The sequence below is a fragment of the Bombina bombina genome, chromosome 4 (genome assembly GCF_027579735.1).
Source record: "Bombina bombina isolate aBomBom1 chromosome 4, aBomBom1.pri, whole genome shotgun sequence".
Classification (NCBI taxonomy): domain Eukaryota; kingdom Metazoa; phylum Chordata; class Amphibia; order Anura; family Bombinatoridae; genus Bombina; species Bombina bombina.
In genome coordinates, this window is record NC_069502.1 from 260,683,841 (window position 1) to 260,699,211 (window position 15,371).

General features: G+C 36.2%; 1 protein-coding gene across 1 annotated transcript in view; it reads left to right on the forward strand.

The window, feature by feature from the left end:
- Positions 1–12,052, forward strand: part of INPP5D (inositol polyphosphate-5-phosphatase D) — a 329,719-nt gene extending 317,667 nt beyond the window's left edge. Inside the window, exons 25-27 of the mRNA XM_053709929.1 lie at positions 9,368–9,448; positions 10,733–10,963; positions 11,116–12,052. Coding sequence (XP_053565904.1) covers positions 9,368–9,448; positions 10,733–10,963; positions 11,116–11,452 — 649 coding nt within the window. The 3' untranslated portion in view covers positions 11,453–12,052. The remainder of the gene's footprint in view (positions 1–9,367; positions 9,449–10,732; positions 10,964–11,115) is intronic.
- Positions 12,053–15,371: the final 3,319 nt, after the last annotated feature.

The following is a 15,371-nucleotide window of genomic DNA, read 5'->3' on the forward strand; positions in this document are numbered from 1 at the left end:
TCAGCTTTTTCTGTTCAATGTTCAATTTTTGGTCAAGTTTAGTTAAAGGGACATAAAAGCCAATTTTTTTCTTTCGTGATTTAGAAAGAGCATGTCATTTTAAACAACTTTCTAATTTACTTCTATTATCTAATTTGCTTAATTCTCTTGATATCACTTGCTGAAAAGCATATCTATATATGCTCAGTAGCTGCTGATTGGTTGCTGCACCTAGAGGCCTTGTGTGATTGGCTCACACATGTGCATTGCTATTTCTTCAACAAAGGATATCTAAAGAATTGAGCAAATTAGATAATAGAAGTAAATTGGAAAGTTGTTTAAAATTGCATGCCCTATCTGAATCATGAAAGTTTAATTTTGACTAGACTGTCCCTTTAACTGTGCATTTACATGTAGGCAACTAAAAGTTCCATGATGAATTCCACTAACTGGAAATGTTTTCCCGGGGACCGGAAGTGATGTCATTAGACGCCGACCAGGGCTGGAAGTGACGTCATTAGACGCCGCCCGGAATCGGAAGTGAACCAGCGTTTTCTAAATTTTAGGAGACAGGGGCTATTTGAGGGCCCCACCGGATGGTCAAACAGAGCCTTGAGAAAGACCAATATAGGTCGAAACGTGTAGGCTGTTTGAACCATCCAGTGAGTACTTTTATCCCCAGTATTATATGTTTATATCTACAGGGTTGCACTATTTTGTGTTTTGTTGCTTTTTTCCATTTAGGTACCCATTTAGAGAGAAAAGTTTTTGGACCTATCTTCACTGAATTTTATCGTCTATGGATTCTTGGGATATCAAGTTTTCTCCATTAACTTTTTCCTGTGTTACTAGGACTATTCTTTGAACTTTTAGTGATGGCACAATACTATTTTATTTCCTGGTATACCAGAGGTACCCTAGATCATTTCCTTGTATTTTATATGTGTCCCACATAAAAATTAGATTCTAATAACAGCAGACAGAAATTTTAGACAGAGATGGAATTCTGATCAACCATAGTAACTATACAAAGCTTAAGTCAAATTTAATAGCGTGATACCTCTTTTTCTGAGCTTTTTGAGTTAGGATATACTCTCTGATTAATTAAATCACCTGATAGAGTGATATCTAACTAAATATTATGAAGAATGAGATGTAAGCTTTATTTATGGAAGATGGGAATGAAAACAAGTTGTATCCATTACAGCATTGCGATTAAAGAGTCAATTGTTTAATGTGATGAAATTACATGGAATAAGTATGCTAGACAATACCTTAACTGCCACTATAATATTAGCTTAAAGGCAGGAAAATGACATTTTCTATGATATGATTCCTAACTAAAGCATATGAACTAGCAAATAAGGCATTTAGAGTGTATCTGAAGAGGTTAGTTGACTCAATTAAATGTGTTTTAAGTATAACAACTTGTAACAGTAAAAACAAACAGCGGGTTAATACTGCTAAAGAATTCACCAAATTGGGTCACTATTAAATTACTGGGCTTTAGCGCAAATATAAATAGTAAACATTAAGGAGGCAGGTAAATTGCCAATTAGAATCTCACCTATTTTATATAATATATATAGCAGGTTTATGTATTCATTAAGTATGGGCTCAAGCCTAGCAGATGCCGTAATGTCAATAGAAAGCGCTTTAAGGCCCTAATTTTTTTGGAACTATTAACATTAACATGATCTATATGAAACTATAGGAGGATAAAGTGTAATACTTAAAAGTTAAGAGGATTGAAGGGAGCAGGGGACTATCACATATAATATCATTGCACTGGAGGAGGCTGTATAGAGGGGGACAGGGTAATATTTTTCAGGAGTAACTTTATGGGTAATAAATATAATTCTGGACCAGAGGTTACTTGGGCTTTTACAGAGGTTACTGAGATAAGTGATAACCCTTGTATACCCTCTAAATAAAATCCCAGATAATATATGCAATCACAATATCTGATCGGAAATCTATAACCTGACTAATAGTTATCGCTTTATAATATGGCAATGAGAAGCTATCGGCCAGATTACGAGTTTTGCGTTATGAGCGGCTTGGTACTAACTTGCAAGTTATTTCCACCGCTCACCTTTAATAGCGATGCTATTCCAGGTTTGCAAAAACCCGGCGTTAGCGGGCAATATAGCAGCGTTGAGCTCCATACCACACACAAATAGCAACGCTGCTTTGAGCTGGCTTTACGTGCTCGTGCACGATTTCCCCATACACATCAATGGGAAGAGCCGCCTAAAAAAAAGACTAGCACCTGCAATAAAGGAGCGTAAATTTATTAACCCCTAATCTGCTGCCCCCAATGTTGTCGTTACCTACATTACAGTTACTAACCCCTAATCTGCCGACCCCACTGTCGCCGCAACCTACATAACTTTATTAACCCCTAATCTGCCACCCCCAATATTGCCGCTGCCACTATACTAAAGATATTAACCCCTAAACCTCTGGCCTCCCACATCACTAACACTAAATAAATATAATAACCCCTAAACCTAACCCTAAGTCTATCCCCAACCCTAACTTTAATATAATTAAAATAAATCTAAATAAAACTTACTATCATTACCTAACTAATTCCTATTTAAAACTGAATATTTAGCTATAAAATAAACCGTAAGATAGCTACAATATAACTAATAGTTATATTGTAGCTATCATAGGTTTTATTTTATTTTTTCACAGCTAAGTTTGTATTTATTTTAACTAAGTAGACTAGTTAGTAAATAGTTATTAACTATTTACTAACTACCTAGTTAAAATAAATACAAATTTACCTGTAAAATAAAACCTAACCTGTCTTACACTAACACCTAATATTACACTACAATTAAATAAATTACATTAATTAAATACAATTAACTAAATTACAAAAAAAAAAAAAAACTAAATTACACAAAATAAAAAATAAATGATCAAATATTTAAACTAATTACACCTAATCTAATAGCCCTATAAAAATAAAAAAGCCCCCCTCAAAATAAAAAAAAACCCCTAGCCTAAACTAAACTGCCAATAGCCGGTAAAAGGGCCTTTTGCTGGGCATTGCCCCAAAGAAATCAGCTCTTTTACCTGTAAAAAAAAAAAATACAAACAACCCCCAACAGTAAAACCCACCACCCACACAACCAAACCCCTCAAATAAAATCCTATCTAAAAAACCTAAGTTCCCCATTGCCCTGAAAAGGGCATTTTGATGGGCATTGCCCTTAAAAGGGCATTTAGCTATTTTTCTTTGCCCAAACCTCTAATCTAAAAATAAAACCCACCCAATAAACCCTTAAAAAAACCTAAAACTAATCCCTGAAGATCCACTTACAGTTTTTGAAGACCAGACATCCATTCTCATCAAGCCGTGAGAAGTCTTCATCCAAGCGGGCAGAAGTCCTCAACGAAGCCGGGAGAAGTCTTCATCCAAGCAGGCAGAAGTCTTCAACGAAGCCGGAAGAAGTCTTCATCCAAGCGGCAAGAAGGTGTCCTCCAGGTGGGCAGAAGTCTTCATCCAGACGGCATCTTCTATCTTCATCCTTCCGACGCGGAGCGGCTCCATCTTCAAGACATCCGGCGCGAAGCATCCTCTTTAAACGGTCCCAGCCGTACACTGAAGGTTCTTTTAAATGACGTCATTCAAGATGGCATCCCTTGAATTCCGATTGGCTGATAGAATTCTATCAGCCAATCAGAATTAAAGGTGAAAAAATCCTATTGGCTGATCCAATCAGCCAATAGGATTGAGCTTGCATTCTATTAGCTGTTCCAATCAAACAATAGAATGCAAGCTCAATCCTATTAGGTGATTGGATCAGCCAATAGGATTGAAGTTCCATCTTATTGGCTGATTGCATCAACCAATAGGATTTTTTCACCTTTAATTCCGATTGGCTGATAGAATTCTATCAGCCAATCGGAATTCAAGGGACGCCATCTTGGATGACGTCATTAAAAGGAACGGCTGGGACCGTATGAAGAGGATGCTCCGCACCAGATGTCTTGAAGATGGAGCCGCTCTGTGTCAGAAGGATGAAGATAGAAGATGCCGTCTGGATAAAGACTTCTGCACGCCTGGAGGACGACTTCTTGCCGCTTGGATGAAGACATCTCCCGGCTTGATGAGGATGGATGTCCGGTCTTCAAAAACTGTAAGTGGATCTTCGGGGGTTAGTGTTAGGTTTTTTTAAGGGTTTATTGGGTGGGTGTTATTTTTAGATTAGGGGTTTGGGCAAAGAAACGGAGCTAAATGCCCTTTTAAGGGCAATGCCCATCCAAATGTCCCTTTCAGGACAATGGGGAGTTTAGGTTTTTTAGATAGGATTTTATTTGGAGGGTTTGGTTGTGTGGGTGGTGGGTTTTACTGTCGGGGGGTTGTTTCTATTTTATTTTACAGGTAAAAGAGCTGATTTCTTTGGGGCAATGCCCCGCAAAAGGCCATTTTAAGGGCTATTAGCAGTTTAGGTTGGGCTAGTTTTTTTTTGGGGGGGTGGCTTTTTTAGTTTGATAGGGCTATTAGGTTAGGTGTAATTAGTTTAAATATTTGATCATTTCTTTTTATTTTGTGTAATTTAGTGGGGGGTTTTGTAATTTAGTTAATTGTATTTAATTAATAATGTAATTTATTTAATTGTAGTGTAATGTTAGGTGTTAGTGTAAGACAGGTTTGGTTTTATTTTACAGGTAAATTTGTATTTATTTTAACTAGATAGTTATTAAATAGTTAATAACTATTTACTAACTAGTCTACCTAGTTAAAATAAATACAAACTTACCTGTAAAATAAAAATAAAACCTAAGATGTAACTATTAGTTATATTGTAGCTAGCTTAGGGTTTATTTTATAGGTAAGTATTTAGTTTTAAATAGGAATTTTTTTAGTTAATGATAGTAATTTTTAATTTTTTTAGTTAATGATAGTAATTTAGTTAATTGTATTTAATTAATAATGTAATTTATTTAATTGTAGTGTAATGTTAGGTGTTAGTGTAAGACAGGTTTGGTTTTATTTTACAGGTAAATTTGTATTTATTTTAACTAGATAGTTATTAAATAGTTAATAACTATTTACTAACTAGTCTACCTAGTTAAAATAAATACAAACTTACCTGTAAAATAAAAATAAAACCTAAGATGTAACTATTAGTTATATTGTAGCTAGCTTAGGGTTTATTTTATAGGTAAGTATTTAGTTTTAAATAGGAATTTTTTTAGTTAATGATAGTAATTTTTATTTAGATTTATTTTATTTATATTAAAGTTAGGGGTGTTAGGGTTAGACTTAGGGTTAGGTTTAGGGGTAAATAACTGTAGTATAGTGGCGGCGGTGACGTTAGGGGTGGCAGATTAGGGGTTAACAATATTTAACTAGTGTTTGCGATGCAGGAGTGCGGCGGTTCAGGGGTTAATATGTTATAGTGGCGGGGATGTCCAGAGCGGCAGATTAGGAGTTAATATTTTTATTATAGTGTTTGCGATGCAGCAGGGCCTCGGTTTAGGGGTTAATAGGTAGTTTATGGGTGTTAGTGTACTTTGTAACACTTTAGTTATGAGTTTTATGCTACAACTTTGTAGCGTAAAACTCATAACTACTGACTTTAGATGGTGGTACAGATCTTGACATTTTAGGCTGTACCGCTCACTTTTTTGGCCTCCCAGGCAAAACTCGTAATACCGGCGCTATGGAAGTCCCATTGAAAAAGGAGTTGCGGTAGTTACGTTACGGCCAAAAAAGTGTGCAGTACAGCTATTCTAACAAGACTAATAATAGCAGCGGTAGTGAAAAAGCAGCATTATGAGGCTTTTCCCCTCATAACGCAAAACTCATAATCTAGCCGTATGTTATTAATAGTATGGCATCAATGACCTAAATATGTATAGCTTAGAGGAGAGAAGGGAAAGAGGTGATATGATAGCAACTTTCAAGTACATTAAAGGGTTTAGTAAAACTGAGGCTGTGGGTATTTTACATAAAATGGAAAATTCAAGAACAAGGGGTCATGAGCTCAAGCTAAAGGGTAGTAGATTCAGGAGTAATTTGAGGAAGCACTTCTTTACAGAAAGAGTGATTGATTTATGGAATAAACTTCCTCAAGAGGTAGTAGCAACAAACACTGTGGGGGACTTTAAAAATGCATGGGACAAGCATAGGGCTATCCTACGAACTAGATAAGTTTATACTGTTAGGTAAGGTGGGGCAGACTTGCTGGGCCTATGGCTCTTATCTGCCGTCAATATCTATGTTTCTATTTATGTATGAATATATTGGATCTCTCCTTATGGTCTAGGTTTGATGCAGTAAGTAGTGTACCCTCTCGTTTAGGATAATGCAAGCGTGCTGCCTCGGCCGCTGGAAGCACGTCGCTTAGATTAGATGAGTAAGTTAAATGAGAAAGAAACATAGCTATATATTGGTAACTCAAACAAAATACAGATACCAACAATAACAACATACTTCTATGCTTGGGTTTTGAGGAATATAGTAGAAGAATTTATTCATATCTAGTATAGCCATATATAACCATATGCTAGGAGCATCCAGGCTAGTTCATGGTATGTCCAATTCTGAGACTTATTAAGAAATCATATGATCAAGTCTTCAGATCTGTCCTGTACCCATATTTACCTTGTAGTGGTTCACACCTAATTCACTTATAAGGTCTTAAAGCACAGTTATATTGAAATATGATTTCCAAACACTGACCTTTAAATATTATATCAGTGAAACAGGTCTCATTTCTTACAAAGAAAGTTTCTGAGTACAATAAAGAAATGGTTATTGAGAGAATAATACTGTTTTAATACATTTTTATTATGCAAAATAATTAGCTTAGAGAAGCAATAAAAATTAAATTAATTTAAATCCAAAATACACACAGAGTTAATTGACTCTCAGTTAAACTTGCTTTCAATAACAATTACAACAATTATTTACATACCACTCGAAATGACTTCTATGCAACCAGTCACCTTATCTCTGGATGGCCTAGAAAGACATGCCCCTTGTTTACAAAAGAGGTGTTTTTATAATGTTTCTGTTATCAGATGCAGACATCGTATGTTTTTAAAACATAAACATTTTGTTCATAGCCTTGAGAAGTTGTTATACAAATTTTAACGTACGCACTTTAAATTGCAATGAGCATCCATTTTAGAGCTTACAAATTCAAGGTTGAATAAGTCTCCATTTTAAAATCATATAACATCTTATGTTAATATTAGTTAGTTGGTTAGTATATTAGTTTGAACAGCTATAAAAACCTTTTATATTGCAAAAGAATTTTGTTTAAACATATATTTGAATACAGTTATACATTGTATACAATGCAGAAGTATTTTATTTAAACATCTATTTGAATACAGTTATACATTTTATAGATTGCAAAAGAAGCATATTAAAGATTATATTGTTCACAATCATGTAAACAGGTTCATATAGCAAGGTACTTTTCTTTATATATAGAAGATGTATATGAAAGATTTAAAAGATATCTTTCATTTATAGTAAGTTATAAGTGTCTTGCTGAAAGAATGTATTTCTTACTGTTGGTGTAGTTTTTAATCAAATACCAATGTTAATATGCAAACTAACATTTACATTGCAGCTTTTATTGAGACAAGCATGCTATAGACAAAGTTTATTTGCAAAGCTATGCACTGTTAACTAAAATTTACATTTACAAGTACAAGTGTATCACAGGGTTAATGAAATCCCATCACAACCTCACCCTATGCCATCTCTTTTGTGGGGACTTCCATCTGCAGGGCTGTTAAATGGGCTCACATACCATCTTGGCTGAGGATGATGGCATTGGGTAGACGAACTGCTTAGGTCCCACTTGTGAATGCTCAATTTCTCTGCAGGTGTGGGCCACTGCACTTTCACACTCCTGCTGCCTTTAGCAATAAATTGAACCTCCTTTGTTACCTGTTTCTTCTTACGTCGCTTGCTGGTGTTGTTCCGAACTCCAGGCACATTCATGCAGGTTTGTAGCTGCACAGGTTAGATGTAGAGCCAGGGGGCGAGGATGTGGGGTTATCTTTGTGCCGTCTCCTCTCTTACAAGTGGTTGAGTGCCCGGGAGTCTTCCGGCTCCTAACACCACGTGGAGAGATCTGCGCCATGTTTTGCAGAACTAAGATAGCTTTGCTTGTTATCCCTGTTGAAGTCCCAGAGTTCTGTTTTCGATGGAGGCTACAACTTGCTGTTTGCTGAAGTTCCACTTGCGCCAACACCTTACTTAAGCTCCGTTGCAAGTCACGGAAGTACTGAGTCACCATAAATTGGACCCTAAGTTGAATTGTTCCATTTAGTAAATTAGTGGTTGTCAGCTGCTGAATACTCCTGCTTTTACCCGAAAAACCGGGGGGGGGGGGGGAGGGATAGAGATGATGTATTGAGACTGCCGCCTCACCTTGCTAACAGTCCGGAACAGCGCCCCTGTTACTGCAAATGTGAAAAGAGTAATATCCCTCTGTTTGGTAATGTTCACTGTTGCTATATTAAAGTAGTAATCTTCTGGATTTAAAGTAGATTTTTAGATAATCGGCAGATTATCCATAAATTAGTAGCAGCCTCTGTTTTTGAGACCAGACATGGCCGCCGCCCGGACACGCCCCATTTGTGTGTTTTTAATTGTAATGAAATGCGGACAGGTTCGCCTTATATGTCAGGGTTGCCTGAAGACTGGCACCACTTGCATATTCCATAAAGCCCTCTGTTTCAAGTTCCATATTAAAGGTGGAGTTACACAGAACTGCAGATGGTATGCCTAGCCAAAGAAACAAGCCGCAAAAGCACACACAGAATGTTAGAAATAAAATTAAAAACAATCTAAAACTTTACATGGTGGTGACCCAGACAAGTCTTACAAATTTCACTGCACGCAGTGTGTTCTTCTTTTTAAGAATATAGCTGCTCATCTGCTATGGTGTATGTGCTTCTACACTCTTTTTAGGTATATGTAGGACTTAGTTTATGAAGTATATATTTAACACAATAAGACCACTCTTCATATATTCTAGATCTAGAACAATCGTTTTAGAAATTAGGATTTTTAATTTCAGCCGGAGAAGGAAATATCAGTAATTGTGAAGAAGCTGCATTTAAAGGAGAGACTGTACTTTTATGTAGAACCACTTGTAAGACAAGAAAATGACATCTTTTATCAGAGGCTTGTATGTAGATATTCCCCTGAAATAACCACGGACTCAAAAAAGGAGTAATATGAGTCATGATCTTAGGTCATTCTCTATATGTTATGATAATATTTTATACGATGAAGTTATAATAAAATACATCTCTAATCTGTTGTTATTTTAGTTAATATTGTCAAAATGTCCATATAAATCTTTTTAAATCTGTTTTCATTTTTCTGTTTAAGAAATATTAAAGGGTCAGATAAGGCTGCCCTGCTGTCTCGATTACGAGGGGTCCCTGTATGTCCTTCAGAAGTGCACAGCAGGTAACATAGGTCTCAGAACTCAGACCTTAAAGGGATATTACACATTTTGAGATGGTGATATAAAATGATAAATCGTATATATAAGAAAAACTCTGCAATATACTTAATTTTGCCCCCTATTCCTGAAATTGAGAGCTTTTCAGTTCCTGTTAGAAATGAAAGTGCAGAACACGTTTACATTCCACACAGCCATTGGCTGCACACTCTAGTGACCTATTTATAACTGTCCCTAATTGGCCACTGCAGAGAAGGTTACCTAAGTTACAACATGGCAGCTCCCATTATTTTATAGACACTAAGGGGCCGAATTATTAAGCTCCAAATGGAGCTTGATGCCCCTTTTTCTGCTTGAGTCTTTAGACCGCTGCTTCATAACTTGTCCGCCTGCTCTGAGGTTGCGGACATCAATCCGCTCGTTCCTTTACGATCAGGCTGATTGACACCCCCTGGTAGCATCCAATTGGCCACAAATCTGCAGGGGGCGGCATTGCACAAGCAGTTCACCAGAACTGCTTGTGCAATGATAAATTGATCGATGTTCGGCGAAAATTATACGCTACATCATATCATATCCGCTCACACTTTCATAAATCGGCCCCTAACACTTTACACTCATTTTGTTAATATTTAAACAGCTAATGCAACTTTAAAAAAATACATCTATGTGTTATTCTCAAACTAATCTTTTCATTGAATGTATAATTCTATCTAGCATTTTCTTTAGTGTTTAATGTCCCTTTAATATATCTATGGCTTTGAATGTAGATAAAATGAACATCTGGGCTTTTCTTCATTCTGATTTCTTTTCTCATTTTCCGCCACTATCTTTTTCTTTTTTACATGGCAGTATACATACTCGTCATTTTTTTCTCTATTGCTTCCTTTCTCTGTCTCTCCCTCACGCTCCCATTTTGTTCTTTCTATCTCAATATGTTTTGGTTTTGGTTCTCAAAATTGCATCCCATAATGTATCTATTTAATTGTTGCATCAATTATTTAATTAATTCCATCTCAAACAGAGTTAATTAAATATTTTTTTAAAACTTGAGCAAATCTAAAAAAATGTATAAATAAAAAATATTTGTGAGTGTTCTCCTACTTGGAGAATGATTCAGCTTAAGTGGTACATAACTATCTGGGGGGTTGCATTTAAACTGAGGTTTATAATATAAATTATAACCATATAATCCCATTCTCCATATTAACTGAAGAAATAAATAACAATAAACATAATAATAATCTGTTTTTCTTTAAATTCACAACTTCCCATTTTATCATCTCCAGCACAGAACTCAGTGGATCAGTTTCATCCTTCCCTAGCCAGGTGAAACAGAGTCCCCCTAACACACCACCTGGATTTAGAGGAAATGAGCAAAGGCCCAAGCCAAGTTCACCCGTACAGGGACGTGGGGACATTCCAATAACACCTCCAGGCCGTCCTTCTGTAGTATCACAGAAATTTATGCCTCCTAACCCAGCACGATGTACTCCCAGTGTCCGTCAACAGGATTCACTGTAAGTATTTCAATTTGGGATCCTCCCAGACAACAGTACTGTAAAAAATCAGTAAATTACATATATAATAATTAAACACAAGCCTCCACGTACACCTAAATTAACTATTTTGCATCCTAATTAACATCCTCTTTTGTTCTGTTTCTTTACAGTCGTACTACAAATGTGTCTGATACCCCTGAAATGGTAGACAATCCTTTGTATGGCCCAGTTAGCAGTACTGGTGGTTACCTACCACCAAACCAGATTCGTGTTGGAAAGTCTCCTGAACCAGCAGCACGGATTACACCTGTTATTCGTCCACGTTCCATGACCTGCTCTACTGCAGACAAAAAGCCTATTCCTGCAGAAAAAGTTCCAGCCAAAAACAGCATTTCTGTAATGCCACCTCAAAGTTCTTGTCGCCCAGAAACCGGTCCATCTATATCAAAGCCCCGCCCTCCCCTTCCAATAAAGAGTCAAGCAGTTCGAGATAATCAGCATTCTTAGGCTCAGACAACTGATGGGCCAGAACAGTAAATACAGACTATTGTATATTATAATTTCCTTTTTTTCCTGAAATACACTCCTTTATTTACAGACTTAAAGATAATTTCAACTGTATTAGCTTTTTCTCTCTTCCAGACAGAAAATAAGTTAGATTTATATTCAAACAGATACAGCTATTATGTATGAAAACTGTAAATAATCAAAGAGATTACATGTGGGAAGAAAAAGATTCATTCGTAATTTTACTTTTATATGCTTGCTATAAAAGGCTGGTAAAGGACTTTGAGATTCAGTATAATATGGTCCAATGAACTTGGCAGCTAAAAAAATCAGAAAAGCATGAGGTTCATCATTTTGTAAACTTTATTATAAAAGAGCAGGCCAAACGATACATATATTGAGCTTGTGAAAAGTGTTTGGTTTTAATTTAAAATTGTTTACAGTGGATTGTAAAAGTTTAAGAAAAGAAATATCAATATCAAAAATGGAGACTAATCCGAGAAGGCGTGTTTGGTATTATTGTAAGCAACTTTTGCTAGCAGAGGTACACATTGTCTTAAAAGCAAGTTGTATAACATTAAAGGTACTTTTTTATTAGTACATTGAGATTGGTCATCATTCTGTCATAGGCACGCAGAAAATAATACATTTGAATTTCCAGAATATGGAAGCAAGCTGTGGTCAGAGGATTTCTTTTGGTACTTTATGAAGCGGAACTAAGAAAAGAGTTGTTGTTTTAGCTTCAGGAACATGATTAATCATGATAAAATTATACATATTAAAAAAGAAGTCCTGTACTATTCCAATATATTATGTCTGATCCCTAAGCGGCCCCTATTGAGTTGGACATAGAGCATTGAAATCCCTATCACCACCTAATGCACCCCACGAGATGTCATAATGTATTTTCTCAGATTTAAAGACAAAGAAGAAATTTGGCTTAAGGCAAGACGAATGTCAAAAATTTAGTACCCAATCAATCAATCCAGATATACTTGGATTTGTGCCCTATTACTATACAAAAAGAAGAGAGGCATGTTTAATCACCGAGGTGTTACAAGAAAAGCACATTAAATACAGTATATATGGGGCTTTCCCTTAAGCCTGTTTGCAAAGGCCCAAAGGACTTGGACTCTTTTGTCAAGGGTCTAGGCCTGGTGTTGGAAGGCAGTCAGTTAGGTGCTACATCAAAACCTCCCCAAAATGTGTTTTTGGGGCTCCAGAAGCCAAGAGAACCATGTCAATGATGGCATAATGAGGACACTTCCATCTTCTCTGGTGAACATTAAAGGCCAGTCAGCCTGCACTATCTGATAAATAGTCTGGGTGAGGTCCTCACAATGCTAATGTCTATCTCCACCGGTCCTTTATGAGACTTGACATTTGCTCTAAAAGTACACTATGTATTAGCTTAGGGGATGTTTGCAACTTCTTTGCTCTGCTTGTTATACCTTAAGTATTATAGTTTATTGAGTTATGAGTTAGCTAATCTAGAAAAAGATTACTGTTTTGCCTCATTTATGATCATATTATTAGATGTTCCTAGTGAATCGTATAAGTGTACAACTCACTAGCAGTCCCTCGTAGGAGAGAGCGTTTACTCCTTATTATTGGGGGGAACATTCTTGATGGGAGCAGTGAGTCATTACAAGTTTCATGTAATAGTGAGTTTACTATCAGGTCTTTACTCTCCATATTTTTCAGCACACAAGGCACATACTTTGGTATACATAGCAGATAAACATCAGTTAGGGTAAGTTTCATTGATGGTCAATGCCAAGGGTTTAAATAGCCCTAACAAGTTAAATATACTGCACACCTTAGGTAAACATTGGCTAGCACATATGCCCCTAACTCTAATCAAGATACAATTTTTTAGGAAACTAACAGATGTACTGTTGGAAGTATGTAAGGGATCCTTCATAGTCTGTGGAAACTTAACATTGAATCTGAGTTTAGATAACTCAACTGGAACGTCCTCCACTTCCTCTAAAAAAAGTAATAAAGTTAAGCAGTGCTTAAAAAAATGGTAATGCATTATATGTAATGAATAACACATCCAGAGGAACAGTCTTAAACATTCTATTCTTCTCTTCACACCAAATATTAATGCATTGGTTATATAGTGATGGATGTTAGTCTAATAACAGTTAAATAAATCATTATTTAACCTATATTCTGGTCCTATCACTCAATGATTAGTTGTACACTTCAATGGCTCACTGCCCTTTTCACATCATATGTTTGGAAATTAGATGAAGATCTATTAGATGATCCGCTATATGCCCAAAGGATAGAGAAGTCTCAAACTGAGTATTTTGCTATAAACCTGGGTACGGTGAAAGATTATAGAACACTATGGGAGGCTCAAAAAGGGGGCTCAGAGGAGAATTTAATTCATCAAATTAAAACTTGCAGAGTTTATTTAACAAATACACTGGATAAGATAGCAAAATTAGAATCCATTCACCAACTCAACCCCACTAACAATTCCGTTCTTGAAGAATTGGATACTCTTACAGCTTGGGTTCAGTCATTATTAGCAAGTAAGAATAAAATACATGTTATAAAATTGAAACAAAATTACTACAAGGTGGAAAATAGGTGCAGTAGAAGTTTATAAAATGAAACGTACAATGAATAGAGCCTATGTTTTAAAGATAAAAGGACTGCATAATGAGTTTCACACAACTACTGTGAAAATAGCTGATTCTTCTTGGTCCTATTATGAATCCTTATATAATTTAACTACTTTTTTTTTAGGAATACGGAGGGAGCTCTGCTCTATCTAAGCAGCAGTTAATCACAAACTATTTAGATAGTCTGAACATTTTTAACTTTGCCAATTATTTCAAGTGAACAGGAGAAAGATCTTAACCGCCCTTTTAGTTGTGAGGAAATTGGTTTTGTTATTAGCAACTTACCTGTAGGCAAAGCCCCTGGGTTTACAAATTATTATTATAAAAAAAATATAAAGAGCTTCTAATGCCACATCTTATGTCCCTTTATAATTTGGTAAGAGAGGCACATTCCCATCTCAGGCTTTTGAGGCGCATATAACTGTGTTGCCGAAACCGGGTAAGAGTTCAGATAAAGTTGAAAATTTCAGACCTATTTCTTTTCTGAATTCAGATGTGAAGATGTATGCTAAATCACTGGTAAATAGATTTAACCATATTTTACCGGATATCATAGGAAACGATTAAGGGCTAGATTATGAGAGGAGTGCTATTTAGCGCTCGCTCATTAACTTCACTAGAGGTTAACTTGAATGCGTTGGGTGGCACTCATATTACAAGTTTAAAGTAAAAAGTTAGCAGGCAAAACCTGACGCATGCAAAGAGTTGGACTTGAGATTCTCCCCATAGATATCAATGGAGCACGCAAACTGAAAAAACCTAACACCCATACTCGCTTGCTAACCCAGTCACGTTTATTCAAGAGCTTTAAACCCAACAGGAATTATGAATATTTTACATTCCAATGTTCTTCACATAGAAGAAAATGTTCTATTTATTCTTAAATATATATCCCAGATAGCAAGGATAACTTGCCACAAACCTGTAGCAAGTTTTCACTTTAAGTCTGCTTAACTTGCTGCAAGTTTGAACTGGCAAGTGTGTTTACTTGCAGTACAAGTTCTAGTTGACACTTTTTCAACTTGCAGCAATTTTGAGTGGCAAGTCTCTAGCAAGAGGTAATTTTGAGACAAGTTAGCAGCAAGAGCTCTACAAGTCTCCTGCAAATATTTGTTAAGTCAACAGCAAGAGCTCTGCAGGTTTGCAGCAATTTTCTGGCAAGTCACCAGCAAGAGCTCTGCAAGTCTCCTGTAAATGGTTGACAAGTCAACAGCAAGAGCTCTGCAAGTCTCCTGCAATTTTCTGACAAGTCAACAGCAAGAGCTCAGCAAGTCTCCTTC